Raw genomic sequence first — 13,262 nt, 5'->3', positions numbered from 1 at the left:
GCAAGGAACTCGCTTTCCTTCTTGTATAGCGGCAGGAACCGGGAATGAGTGGTCGTTGCTATGTGTAATATTTGTGTACATTGATCTCGGTACAGGAGCTTATAAAGAGCAGGGCACGACCTATTAACATTGTACATGTGACCTCTGCTATGTAAATGCATCTGTTCATGCTTCTATATGTAGCTCTGCATCTCTGCACATTCAGGCCAAGCTTCATTTCTTGTGCGTTTTTTCCGAACATTGCAGTGAATTACGTATTGCTAACTGGGCTGCTTGTTTAAAGTAAGCACGAGCCAACGAATTGTTTCCCTGCCCTTATTTTTCATTGACGAAGGCAATGCAAGTTAGCTAAAGAAGTGTTGCATCAGAACTGCTGGGTATATTTTTTTTTACAAAATTAAAAGAAATGTTTATTTTGGGGAAACTACATGTATTTAAAGTAATGCTGTTGCACCACGAGTAATTGTTATGGTATGTGTGGTAATATGAAACCAAGTGTTTCGATATTCACCAGGGCCATTGTATTCAAAGTTTCTAGGCAAAATTCGACAGTATTTAACAGCTGATTTCAAAGTTACTACCTGTTAACCTTGTTCTGCTGAAATAAAGAAAAATTGTATCTGATCTTCCCATATAAGAGCTGCACTGCCTATTCTTTTCATTGTCACAGTTTCTACAACTCCATTTATGTACTCAAGGCTTGTGTGAGGGGGCGAATGACGTCGGGAGAAATCGGTGCACTGAAACAAATAGTTAATCCTATTTCTGTTCAAGCCCTAGAAACTTCTTCAAAAACAGGTTACTAGTTGTACTGCTGCATTATATAACCGTGCAATCATAATTATTGTGCCATCACTTGTTTTACCAGCAACAAAAACAACAGTAGACTACCTTAATCACATGTATAATGAATTCATATTTTAAATGTAACGTATTGTAACTAGTGAATTTGCCCATTATCTTTAAAAAATAATTACCAAATCAATATCTACCTTAATTGTGTCGAGAATAATAAGCCGGTTGTTCACTCTCACTTGCATATTGGTTAAGCTTGCACTCAAGGGCTACTCACTGGTGGTTATCTGCATGCCTGCTTTTGTTGCTGCATCTTGTGGTGGCTGTTTCGTGTCTTGCTTGTGGTGCGGCCTTTCTCCAATGCGCTTTGTTGTTATGCACTAACCTCGCACGGTTTTGGAATCCCGTGTGGCAGAATCTGCCAGTCGGGCGGCATCCACCTGTGGTCATACAGCGCACATGGGCTGAGCGCCAGGCAGCGATGCAGCCTGCTAAGGTAAAGCTGACTTGTTGCTGTTAACACCTCGGTGGTCTTTGTATTGTGGCATGTGTGGGTGTGTATAGTACATTGGCTTTTTGGATGGGGTGCTTGCGGGAAGCTAGTCTAGAGCATAACATGTTAGTAATTTAGATTTGGTGTGCAAGAAAACTAATTGCTGAAACAAATTTTGTAGAGCTTAAGGTTATAGTAAGGGCCTGTGTGAGAGCATTCTAACAATACCAAAAACTCCAAGGGTGCAGACCGCTCTGTGGGTGGCACCTCATGGTACCGTGATGCTGTGGTTGAGCAGTGTGCAATAGATGCGTTTGGGCAAATATCACTCTCTTTGATTGAGTTTAAAAAGCTGGAAATCCCTTCAATAAGGCTATAGCCTAATTGACAATCTTTACCTTAAAAGGTAGATACAACGTGGTATATTTGCTCAATTCTGGCATACTTTTAGTGAGTTTAAAAAGCTGGAAATGCCTTCAAAAAGGCTATAACCTAATTGACAATCTTTACCTCAGAAGGTAGGTACAATGTGGCATATTTACTCAATTTTGGCATACCTTTAGTGTTATCTGACAGTTTGGTTTGAAGACCTCTGAAAAGCTAAACTTTGCTACTATGTATTTATCTGCAGAAATCCTTTTGTTCTGTATGCAGAAGTACTGTATTATCGAGGTCTTTTTTTCTTTACTACAAACGTCAGTGCTAGTTTTGCACACGGACTGCTGGGCTTTATTGTCACATGTCAGGATGCAGTGAGATGCACGTTGGATATTGCCCAGTGATCACACTGATCGCCTCTGTGATAGATGGGCTCCTAGATCTAAAAGTGACTTCTCAAGTTCGTGCACATTCCAGAGTGACGCAAAGCTGTGAAAAATGCCGTGGAGTGTTGCTTCAGGTTTACCTTCCTGTAACATTTTTTTTTAAATATGCTCCTATTGCCTCACAGATTCGTATTTTTGCACTTTGAACCCGCAACCACGTGCTTGACAGTGCAGTGTAGTTGTTATTAAAGTGGATATCAACTGTTTCTTCACTTCACGAATTCGATGCAATCTGATGCAAATCCAGGCCACTGCAAAAATTTCTTAATGGCGTCAATTACTCGTCTAGTGCTAGCCACACGAGTAGTTACAGAATTTCGTGTTAAAAACATCTGTTTTCCAACAGTCATTATATTGAAGGTGGGGTACGCCTAGCAACACCACACACATGTACTGTTACCATTAAATTGCACTAAACTTATGTTTGATGTGTGCGTTGCTTGCATGGAATCACTGCACATGTTGCACAGAGAATGCAGAGCATTTTTATATGCAGAGAAACCCTTGCGTTGGTCCACTTTAATGTCTGTCACAATGAGGTATGTCTAAAACTCTGTTATAGCTCTTAATTTTAGCACAAGCATCTTTCTTTTTCTTTTTCTCTTTTAGTAAAGATTGTGCATCAGAATAGAGTAAATATGGTAATTGTTCATTCTCATAAGTTGGGAATGGTTTAGTTAAAGGCAGCATTGTAAAATATCCCTGTCACTGCCGACGTTTCTATCTACATGTTCAGCGAAATGTTCTTATGCTATAGACAATGCAAATGTGATGGTCTGGGCTTTCTCTAGAGCTCTTCAGGTTTCTTATGTTAAATGAGAAAACAGACAGTGGCGCCCGCAGATTGTTGCTGTGCTTTAAAGAAGTTGGTGCGATTGTTATCAGCAGATATTGAATTTTGAGGTGTAGGATATGTATGCAGTTCAGATTTTAGTTAATAAATAGAGGACTCTCCTGTGCTCTATATACCTGCCATGCTGAGTGCTCAATTTTCTGTTGTGTAACAAATTCTGCAAAATTGGCTAAATTGACAGCTGTTCAATAAAAGCCTGCATGATGTTTAATATAGCAAAACTTATGAAAGTAGTGAAAAACAATCATCAGTTATTTTGTGTAATATTGAACACCAGGAAAGGAATGTATTTTTTTCTTGCAGATAAGTTACAAATTAGTGATGCTTTTTTTTACATTCAGTACACATCTTGGTAGTTAATACGTAATAAATTGTTTCCATGAGAGTCATCACATTATTTATGTCCTTTGAATCACAATATCTGCCGTCATATTGTCAATGGGTCATGACGTGGCCGAAGACAGGATACTTTGTATTTATTTATTTATTTTATTTATTTACAATACTGCTACTCTCCTTCGAGAGCGTGGCAGTTGGGCAATGCAGTAATTTTTTACACACACAAAAAAAGGATGTAGACGTGAGAACATGCAAGGATAATAACAGGACATGAGGATCATATAATCGTTGAGCAGTGCAGAAGTTAAACGTTAATTATGTTATTAATACACAATGTATGCAATAATCACAAGATACAAAGCAAGTTGTAGCCATTATACACAGCTGAAACCATGCCGAAAGGCGATAGAAATAAAATACATGATTGAAGAAATGAACTTATGTTCATTGGGATTTAACTGTTTATTTGGGCGAACCTGTGCCTGGTATACGGAAAGTCCGATTACAGCAGCAGTCTTGCACAGATAGCAGTGAACGGAGCGTCGGCCGTCGATCAACTACTGACAAGCGGCGAAGTGCGTCGGCATTTATACTCTTGCCATCGAATGTTCTAGCGTTATCGCTGGTGGTGGCGTAGGTTCCAGAATAATCTGTACAGTTCGCAGAGTGGGCGTGATCTTATTGAAATGATCTACTAAAGTCTGGAAGCTTCTCGAAAACTGCACGCAAGTTTTGCGCTGAGAATTGTGTAGCGTTTTGGGGCGATAACAAAACTTGAGAAATGGAACGTGGCAATATTGACTGCAAACATGATCCAACCAGGTAACTGCACATCAGGAATACAGGTCTAGTGTCGTCCACGAACAAGACAAATATTATAGTTGGATCGCAATATTGCAAATTCAGGAGACTGTATCTTCATGTTTTACTGTTGTGTCTTTCGTGGGCATTAATCATGTATGCCAGCTTGTTTTTGAGCAGTAAAATAAAAATGTAGCTATTGTTCATCAGTACAATCTTAAAGGACCCCTCACAGCTAAAGTTTTGTTTGCGATATTTTTTCAGTGATTTGTAGCTTTGCATATGATAATACTGAAATTGTAACGTAAATGCTATAAAGCATTGTATAATTTATGCCAGCATAGTTAATTCAGAATGATTGTGTACCAGTTTGAAACAGCCACCTAAATACTATTAAAAAACTAGCGCCCCACGACGGGGCGTCGCCTGAGACTATGTGGGCTCAAGCTTCGGTGACATTGAAAACGCTCGTTTCTAATAGTGGGACCCGCAGGTGGTGAAGAGTGAAACGATGTAGACGCTTTGAGCATGCTCCTCTCAGGGAAAAAAAAAAAGCATTCCTGGCAGCCCGACAACAGAGCGAGAGGGGTAACGAACAATAGTCCTTACCGGGTGCCATTTGGGGTATTGTGCACGCCCCGAAAATGTACTCTGATACCATCAATAATTGCTTGACGTCTGCAATGTCACTAAGGTGCCCCCTGTCTACGTCAAAGCACTGAATATGTCTATTGCACCTAAATACTTAGACGAGTTTGCACCCTTACTTTAAAACCAAATTAAAATATCTTATAGGCAATGCTCATCACTAATAATCGGTCAGAAGTGCATACAAGGCTCTCAAACTACACAAGCATCTCTTGTTTCCAAATTTGGTGTCGGGGTCCTTCAATTATGAGTGATTAAATATCTTGATGGTTCTTATGGATAGCTCAGTATTATTGAACATCTCTTTACATTTTAGAGAGCATGCTGAAGCCTTGATATTCCCTTTTTTTTACTTCTGTGCTGTTCTAGAACAGTGCAGAATGTGGTTTGGGCAACTAGTTTACCAATTGTTGCCTATTTTATAACTTGAATACTGTGCTAAAGGTTTATGTAACGATTTCCTCTAGTATAGGCTGCATATTGACTGCACATTGGCTGTGCCTTTTGCTGATTGCGTTTACAATTTTCATATTTGACCACTTCTTATTTTTGAAGATTCGCCCCGACACAAATTTTGGTCTAACACTTTTTACAACCACGTCTGGATTGCAGTGCAACTCCTTCACGATGAATTCCTGTCACCTTAGCTAACTGTTCTGCGATTAAACAAATAAACTTCTGCAGCTTCGGCAAAGTGAAGTGTGTCTACACTGCTGTACTTTAGCAGCCTTTTTCTGTCTATGCACGCATTTGAATATAGTACCTAGACAGAAGCTAAAATTGATTGTGGGCGTAATTTAATGGTTGCATTGCTCACATTCATCATGTTTCTACTCATCAAGACTATTCTCTGGTAGTAAAGTGGACAATAAATGATCTTGCATAATTACTTTAATGAAGAGGTTAGGGGCATGGACTACTTTTCCTGGCATGTTCAATTGCACCTCTTGCTTAGGTACATTTATTTTGCAGGTCGCAAGTGGGGAAAGCTCTCTTACTTACGACAACACATCAACATTCAAGAATGTTGATGAGCAGACAGAGCTTGTGCCTTCGGTTGAACTGCTGAATGCACCGCCAAAACCCGGTTAGTGCATGTCATCTTGGCATAATGCATAAACATATCTGCTGATTTACATATTCTTCCTGATCTGTACATTTATTTTTCTTTGCCCTTGCAGGAACTATAGCAGAGCGTGAACATGCCAAGTGGCTGAATGCCGTGCCATTGCCGAACAACCCCTACAGCGTAGAAAACTTGTCGAGGCGGGCCAGTGAAAGTCGCCGAGACTCCCTGACCACTGCCAAAACGAGCTCGTCGTTTGACACACCACTCGAAGATGACAATGAGGAAGATGGTTTCTGCTCACCTGTGCTTCCTTCTTCCTACCTGCGGGATTACTACATCAATAATCCTAAGCTTGTTGCACAAGTGGAAGCCTCATCTACACGGCGATCATCTTTACAAAGTGCAAAATCATTGACGTCGTCTGGGGACCCTGAGGAAACTCTGCATTCATTTGAAGAACAGGTCAGTCTGAAAGAGCTTGGAGCAAAATTTACTGATGTTACATTTGTCCAGACGATTTAGCATCTCATGTGGCCTGTTTAGCAATAATGAAGCCTGGAAATAAATGTATATCTTCTGAACATTCGGTTTATCAAAACTAACATATTGTTTGTGGTATTCAATTGCTAACAATTCCAATAATTCACAATAGAAATTCCATCTCGTACAAAATTATATAGAAAAGGAAACACCATAAATAAAGTACTGCAGAGGTAGTGCTTTATTATAGCAATAACTAGTTTAGAAATCAATCAAAAGATGTCAAGTTAGGCAAGTGTCGGAAGGCTAATGGTTGGAAGACATTGTTACTTGCACTGCCACCTGCTACTGCCATTGCAGCAACTTCAGTGATTTTATACATTTCATGAACATTATTTATAGGAGAAATAAGAGCCAATAACTCATCGGTTTGTTTCATACCCGTCTCCCAAATTTTATTTTGTCGGTTTGTCTTTCTAAATGAAATTTACGTGGTTAAAAGTATACAGTTAGATGAAATGCTAGTCGTGCAAAGCTTCTCACCTAGGGATGATTGTGAGCTCTGCAAAAATGTAAGCCAGTCTACCACAGGGGTGTACTGGATACATTGCTCAGCTGCGAACCCGAAGGTCACAGTGGTTGCATTTTGGTGGAGGCAGAATGCTGGAGGACCATCTGCTTTGTGTTGTCGGTGCATGTTAAACAACACCAGGGGGTTGAAATTCCAGAGCCTCGTAATTATATTATGGTTTTGGCACGTAAAAGCCCAGATATTATTAATGTGCATATAGTGAAAATGAGTTCTTTAGAAATATAGTAGGTCATTGCTACTGCTAAGTTATAACGGTAAGTAAGCTGTGCCCTTTATACTACATAAGCTTACTAGCAAGGGTCTTGATTAGAGACAAACTTGTTGCCTTGTTTTGATTTTGTTTGAGCATGGTTTTACGGTACGTACTGCCTTTGTCTCAGAGTATATCATTATAGCTGGCACCTAGAGGAAGAAGTCTTTTGTATTTGCTCAAATTCATTGTTCTGTATAGTGAAGCCAGCTTTCACACTCACTTTGCAAAGATTACTTTTCAGCCTTCGTTTTTTTTTACTGCAGCTGTAGATAACAACGTTGACTCTGGAGGTGCTATTTTCAGTGCGGCTCTTTTATCCGAGAAATAACCACCTTTTAAAACATACGGTAAACATGTCTGCAGTAAATAAAATTTTGTCTCGGTTTTGTCGCTTGAGTGTGGCTGAAAAGGGTGATTTCGCGGTGCTTACAAAGTGAACACTTTTTTTTTAAAGGTTTACTCTAGTCCTAGAAAGGCATTCCGCCCAACTGTACACATGCGGACACTCACAGCAGCTGTCAGCACTCCTCACCTAAACATCGAAGACGCAACTGTGAGTTTTATATATACTTTTTGTAATTTTAGAACACACGTTTTTTCCAGCATTTGTGTTTTTACAACAGAGTTTTGTTGTTGCTTACAGGGTGTTGTTTACATGTACCGCAGTTGCATATATGGTAGAAAAGTAGCCTTTGGGTAACTAATTTACATTCTGCGAAAAACAGTTGTGCACATCATTCTGCTAAAGCCCCATTTGCTGGAGAATACCTCTGAACTCTTCTAGAAAATTAGCCTGAGCCTGCATCAAGAACAGCACGAAAATGAAGTCTTTGTTTTGTTCGTGCTGGGTTGCTGGTAAAACTGAAACCAGAACCTAAAAGTCATTACTTGCGCCATCTCTGTAGGTTAATATAATGGTCATAGCGATTATTATAGCTGATGCTGTTTGTCCTCAGTTTGCCATTTTTGCATTATCACTGCATTGCTTTCCTGTGAAGGCTTTAATTTACTGCTGCTTCGTGATAATTTTTATGTCATATGTCCTGCATTTTTTTCATTGCATCAAAGGAAGCCTCGGTTGTTGTTCAAGTCACGCATTTATCACCATAGATATTATTGTAGGAATACTTTAGCAAAACGCTCGTGAAGTGGATCAGGTTGCTGCTTCACTAGTGCCGGTAGGGCCATTTAGCTTGTGGCAGAACCAATGGGATAGACAAAGAAATGAAAATTAACTGGTCTGTAAAGCTAGAGCACATCATAATCTCACAACTTGTCTCTGCAAAGCGGTTTCAGCGTCTATCTAGTCAAAGCCAGTAATACATAAAAGGTTTCAGCGAATGAGGAAATAAAGAAGCAACATATGGCAACTTGAAAAAAATATAGTTGAGGCTGCCAACATTGTAGGCAGTGGTTTTTCATTGCACAGTATTGTTTACACCTTTTTGTTTTCTAAACTAGGATATTTTCTTCTGATATTTATTGGCCAATGTGCATAAGAGAGCAAGTTGGAAATTATGAAGTCAAATGTACATGTATTCGTGGTTTCTTGTGGCAGAATTAGGTCGTGAGTATTTGTCTGTGTTATGAAAACATATATCAGTGGACAGATCAAATCAAATCAAAGTTTTTATTTCATGTCGCCATAAAGATGACAAACACTCGTCATAACTGTAGCCAAAGGCGATTGAAGGTCATATTGCAGTTGAAGGTCGTCATGCTCAAATTAAACAAAAAACTGTCAATGTCGATTTCTCGTAAATACAAAGTAAATAAAAGAACTTAGAACTAACATATATCAGAGTGCCAAAGGCTACACCCAGATACATTGAAATAGTGACACATTAAAAAATATGCTGTACAATTATCTATCAAGCCTTTATAAATAGACAAGACATGTCTATTGAACTGCAAAATACGTATGTAATCAGCAGAACAAGAGGAATAACTTTTTTGTTGCATAGTAATACAACATTAAGTGACAGTAATTGCACAGGATGAGGAGTAAAAAGATATATTTATACAGGACTAGCAAAGTATTTATAATTTACTATATCTCTAACACAGAAAGAAAATATTGTTTCAAGGTGCTAGGGATGCTCGCAAAATTACTGAATACAGCTGGTAGCCCGTTCCAAGTCCTAGTTCTTGCGAAGTTAATTCCTGTGTGGTTCCATTTATCGAAGGCAATGGACGTGCAAAGCTTTTCAGAAGTGAGTTGGAGGTGTGCTTTGTCAACTTTGTTTGGAGAGGTCAACCCTTGTCTGCTGGCCTCTTGATACCAGGGTTCCGGCATGGGTGCCTTTGATTCTGTCAATGGGACGGGGCGTCGGCGTCGAAGGTCTGAAGGAGAGGAGGAGTTGGGAGAGGAGCTGGGCGACCCTTCGTTGCCCTCGGTGCGGGAACTGGTGCTCAAGTTTGCCAGCCAGTCGGCTCAGTCAGCCATCGATGGCTCCAATTCAGAGAGCCTTCCCAGTCCTGGTCAAGAGTTTCAGGTTTGCCTTGGCCTTGAGCGCTGGATATGGCCGCGGGAAAATGTGCAGAGACTGTGCAAGGTGGTGGTAGCAGTGCTAAGACACTGAAATGCTTTGCGGTGTTTCACTATCTGTCCACACCTATTCCTAAACACATCTCTGCTCTAGCTTGCTGAAAATTGCTTCCAGAAATTTTAGAAATTGCACCTAATCTTTAGAGGCAATTTTGAATTATGTATAACTGAGTGTGTGATGGTGATGTGAGCACGGCATTTCTTTTATTTCCCAGAAAGCTTGATTCCTGGAAACCGCTCTTTCCCTATCGCTTTTCCTACCTAGGGCACGTCATCCCGCTTCTCTCCTCTTTCTTGGGCACCCATGTCTGGCTTTGCTTAAAAATATGATTTTATTTTGTGGCAGAGCTCTATTTTATGTTGCTTAAAATATATTGTATTTCCAGTAGTTACTGGTTGCACCTCAGCAGGCTTCAAGCCTTTTGGTTTTGGCTGCACTTTCTGCTCTATTTTTGGGAATGGAGAACTTTAGTTCTTGATTTAAAGTGCAAGACGCATCACTGATTCAATACTCTTTGATTCGGCAACATCCTGAAGCCAGTTCCTGCTCTTCTGAAATGCAGACATTTACTTGACTTTTGGGAACAGACACGACGCAATACTAGTTGATCACTAGCATAGACAATCTTTTGGAAATTGAAATTTCTGTGCATGATGTGGCCGCATTGACAAATATCCAGCCCAATTCTATCCAGGCTTTTTGCGAACCTATTGCGTTTTATTGTAAATGAATTTGGGTGGCATTCGTCTAAATGTACTGTAGAAACTCAGTGATGCGAAATTGGCAGACATGAATTCGTGAAATTTCTCAGCTAAATTTCACTGTGTCCATAGTGCGAAAATTCAGATGTTCCGAACACTTTTCCTCATCGTGGCGGGTAATATGAACTTTAGTACCGAAAATGTCAAATGAAGGCTGAGGGCAGTGTGCTCGAAACTTTGCAAAGATAGGTGTGGCCAGCGCACGCACCGCCAGAACTGTGGTTATCGTTTGCCACAACCGCTGTGGAGGAAAGCGTGGTTGCTCTTGACATGAGCATGTATGGCAATGGCGTTACTGTCAGAACTCTAAAGTGCACGCGCGTCCAACGCTTGACGACTCAAAGCAACATTGCTTTCCACAAATGCTGTGGACACAACCACGGCAGATGCGATCATGGATAGCTTTGTTTTGAAGATAGACTTTGTCATAAATAGGTTTTGGTTTGAAGGCACATGTGCAGTTAGCACATGCGGATTGAAAACTAACGTGCCGTTTTCCGCAACGGCCGCGTGCGAAACTGTGATCACTGCGATGCGATCAATAGCGACTACAGTATTTACTCGCATAATCCTCACACTCGCATAAAACTCGCACCCCTCACATCGCTGGGCAAAAATATTTATTTTTTTCCTCGAGTAATTATCGCACTTCCGAAAATTGCCGCAATAATGTCGTCTGCTCGTTCTAGCTACTGATGATGATAGCATGCGTCTTCTGGGGCCATCTCCTAAGCAAATAGGGTACTATTATTGCACTGAGATTCAATCCAATCCAATTCAAGCCAAAGTGGCAAGTGCGCATTGCGGCGTGATTTGTATGTTGTCTTTAATCTTGTAACCTTATGGGGCGATATGGAAGCTACACGGCTGCTTTCAAGTTGAAAGTGATTGATGATGCACTAAACAACGGCAACAGCGCTGCCGGTAGGCCCTTCGGAGTAGATGAGTTTTGTGTTCGCTACTGGTGACGGCAGCTGAAAGCCACCTAGATGTCTTGGGCCTTCTGTGTGCCTAAGACAGGAATTGATGGTAAACTTTATTTTTTCAGAAGGAAACTGTAGACGATTCTGTTTAATAGCCATCAGCTCAATACTGACGTTCTACGCTAACCTTTTTAGGGCTCTTGTTGATCGACGTACGCTACCGCTACACCCACAAGCTTTGCGTATTGTATCCTAATTCTCAACTATTTGCTTGTACTTTTTGTGTCTCAAATAAGTCTTGCCTTGTGTTGAACCTGTGCTTTTATTGTTGAGGTAAGTCTTAATTAGTACTTCTCAAAGCTTGCTGTTAGTTGCTGGCTTGAGAATCCCGACTTGTGGCCACTTCGTTTTCTTTTTCGCTCTGTACGTTTTCATGGAACGTTTTCCTCGCGAAATCTCGCACTCCCCAACTTTGCATCGGTTTTCCGCTAAAGAAAGTGCAAGGATTATGAGAGTAAATATGGTACTAGCCGAGGGCTAATGCTGCAGTAGATTAAAGGCAATAAAGACGTGATAAAGGCAAGAAGCATATTGGCGTTTTTGTTCAAAAAATTAAGTAACGTTCCTGTCAGTCTATGTACTTTGGCTATACTTCGACATTCAGTTTTCAGTTGGCCTCAAGCGAAGCGTTAACCCACGCTTTCCTGGAAGCTGGTTGCACCGTCCTATTCATTCATGTGTGTCCCAGAAAGACATATGCAAGTTCTTTTGACAGAAATAGATTTTTTTAGTTTTTTTATGACACCAAATTTCGGGAGATACAAATATTTGTGCACCCCCTTTGAGACTCACACCCTCTACTGCAGTTGGGAAACTCTACCTTCATGTGTTCAGCCACTCCAAGCCATTATAATGATGCATCGTTGATGTTTATAGACTTCCCCGCCTTGTTTTGTTTTTGTGATGTTTTATGCTTCTTTTTGTGCAAAAAACGAGGGGGGGGGTAATAAATTGGCTCAACCCTCCCCTCCCCAATTGCAGAAATCTCCCGAATTTAGAATCCTTGAACTTGGCAGGTATGGTTATCTCTTTGTTCACATTAGTTTAAAGAGAAACAAGTTGCAAGTTTGATGGCCTGGTAGTTGTGAGCATATATTATTGTGCTCTTGGAACTCATGAAGACTAGTTCTATTTCAGCAACATCTTCCGAGATGCATTTCTGTATGAAAAAGTGGCGTCAATGGGCACCTCTAGGTTGTCATTTTCAACGTTGAAAAGCACTGCAATAGTGAACAGAAGAAACTCTTTGCATTCATATCCATGAGTGCAAAATGAATGAATGCAAAATTAATTTCGATTCATATCCATGAGTCAAAATGATTGGCCATCGCCAGCTGATGAGACCGCCTATTTTGTTGTGCTACTTTTCATTTAATTAGCAGCCACGAAGCACAAAAATGATGCTCAACTTTAGCACTCAGTGAACTCGTGTGGCACAGCTCAAGTATTCAAGAACTTAGAATTACAGAGACCTGAGCTAGTTGGTTTGTATCCATTCTAAAAGAGATAGTGCGAGCAGACATGGACTCAAGAAGGAAGCCAGGTCGTCACAAGCCTGGTTCAGAGACTGCAGCCAAATCAAATGAAACCATTTCGTCTTAATGATCGTGACAACTGCCTTGCTGGTCATTTTTGTATCTGGTGGTGGATATAGATTTTTTTAGTCTTTGTTGCCTGCGCACTCACTCACCTTTTTAAAAAAAATATTTACGATAAATGACAAGATCAAGAACTTGTATTTTGGGATGTGGGACCTTATGTTGGTTTACTTTTTTGTTTGCTTCAATTATTTGAACGAGAACTAAACTCACTTACTGAACTT

General features: G+C 40.4%; 1 protein-coding gene across 10 annotated transcripts in view; it reads left to right on the top strand.

The window, feature by feature from the left end:
• Nucleotides 1-13,262, top strand: part of LOC119186953 (uncharacterized) — a 114,852-nt gene that overhangs the window by 95,532 nt on the left and 6,058 nt on the right. For 6 of the 10 annotated variants that reach the window (XM_075894060.1, XM_075894026.1, XM_075894018.1 and 3 more), the window contains 5 exons: nt 1,211-1,291; nt 5,726-5,840; nt 5,935-6,284; nt 7,602-7,700; nt 9,433-9,642. In XM_075894060.1, coding sequence (XP_075750175.1) covers nt 1,211-1,291; nt 5,726-5,840; nt 5,935-6,284; nt 7,602-7,700; nt 9,433-9,642 — 855 coding nt within the window. The remainder of the gene's footprint in view (nt 1-1,210; nt 1,292-5,725; nt 5,841-5,934; nt 6,285-7,601; nt 7,701-9,432; nt 9,643-13,262) is intronic. The other 4 variants (XM_075894050.1, XM_075894043.1, XM_075894033.1 and 1 more) reach the window with 2 other exon arrangements.

Source organism: Rhipicephalus microplus, chromosome 1, assembly GCF_043290135.1.
Source record: "Rhipicephalus microplus isolate Deutch F79 chromosome 1, USDA_Rmic, whole genome shotgun sequence".
Taxonomy (NCBI): domain Eukaryota; kingdom Metazoa; phylum Arthropoda; class Arachnida; order Ixodida; family Ixodidae; genus Rhipicephalus; species Rhipicephalus microplus.
This window is presented reverse-complemented; position numbering and strand designations above follow the sequence as displayed.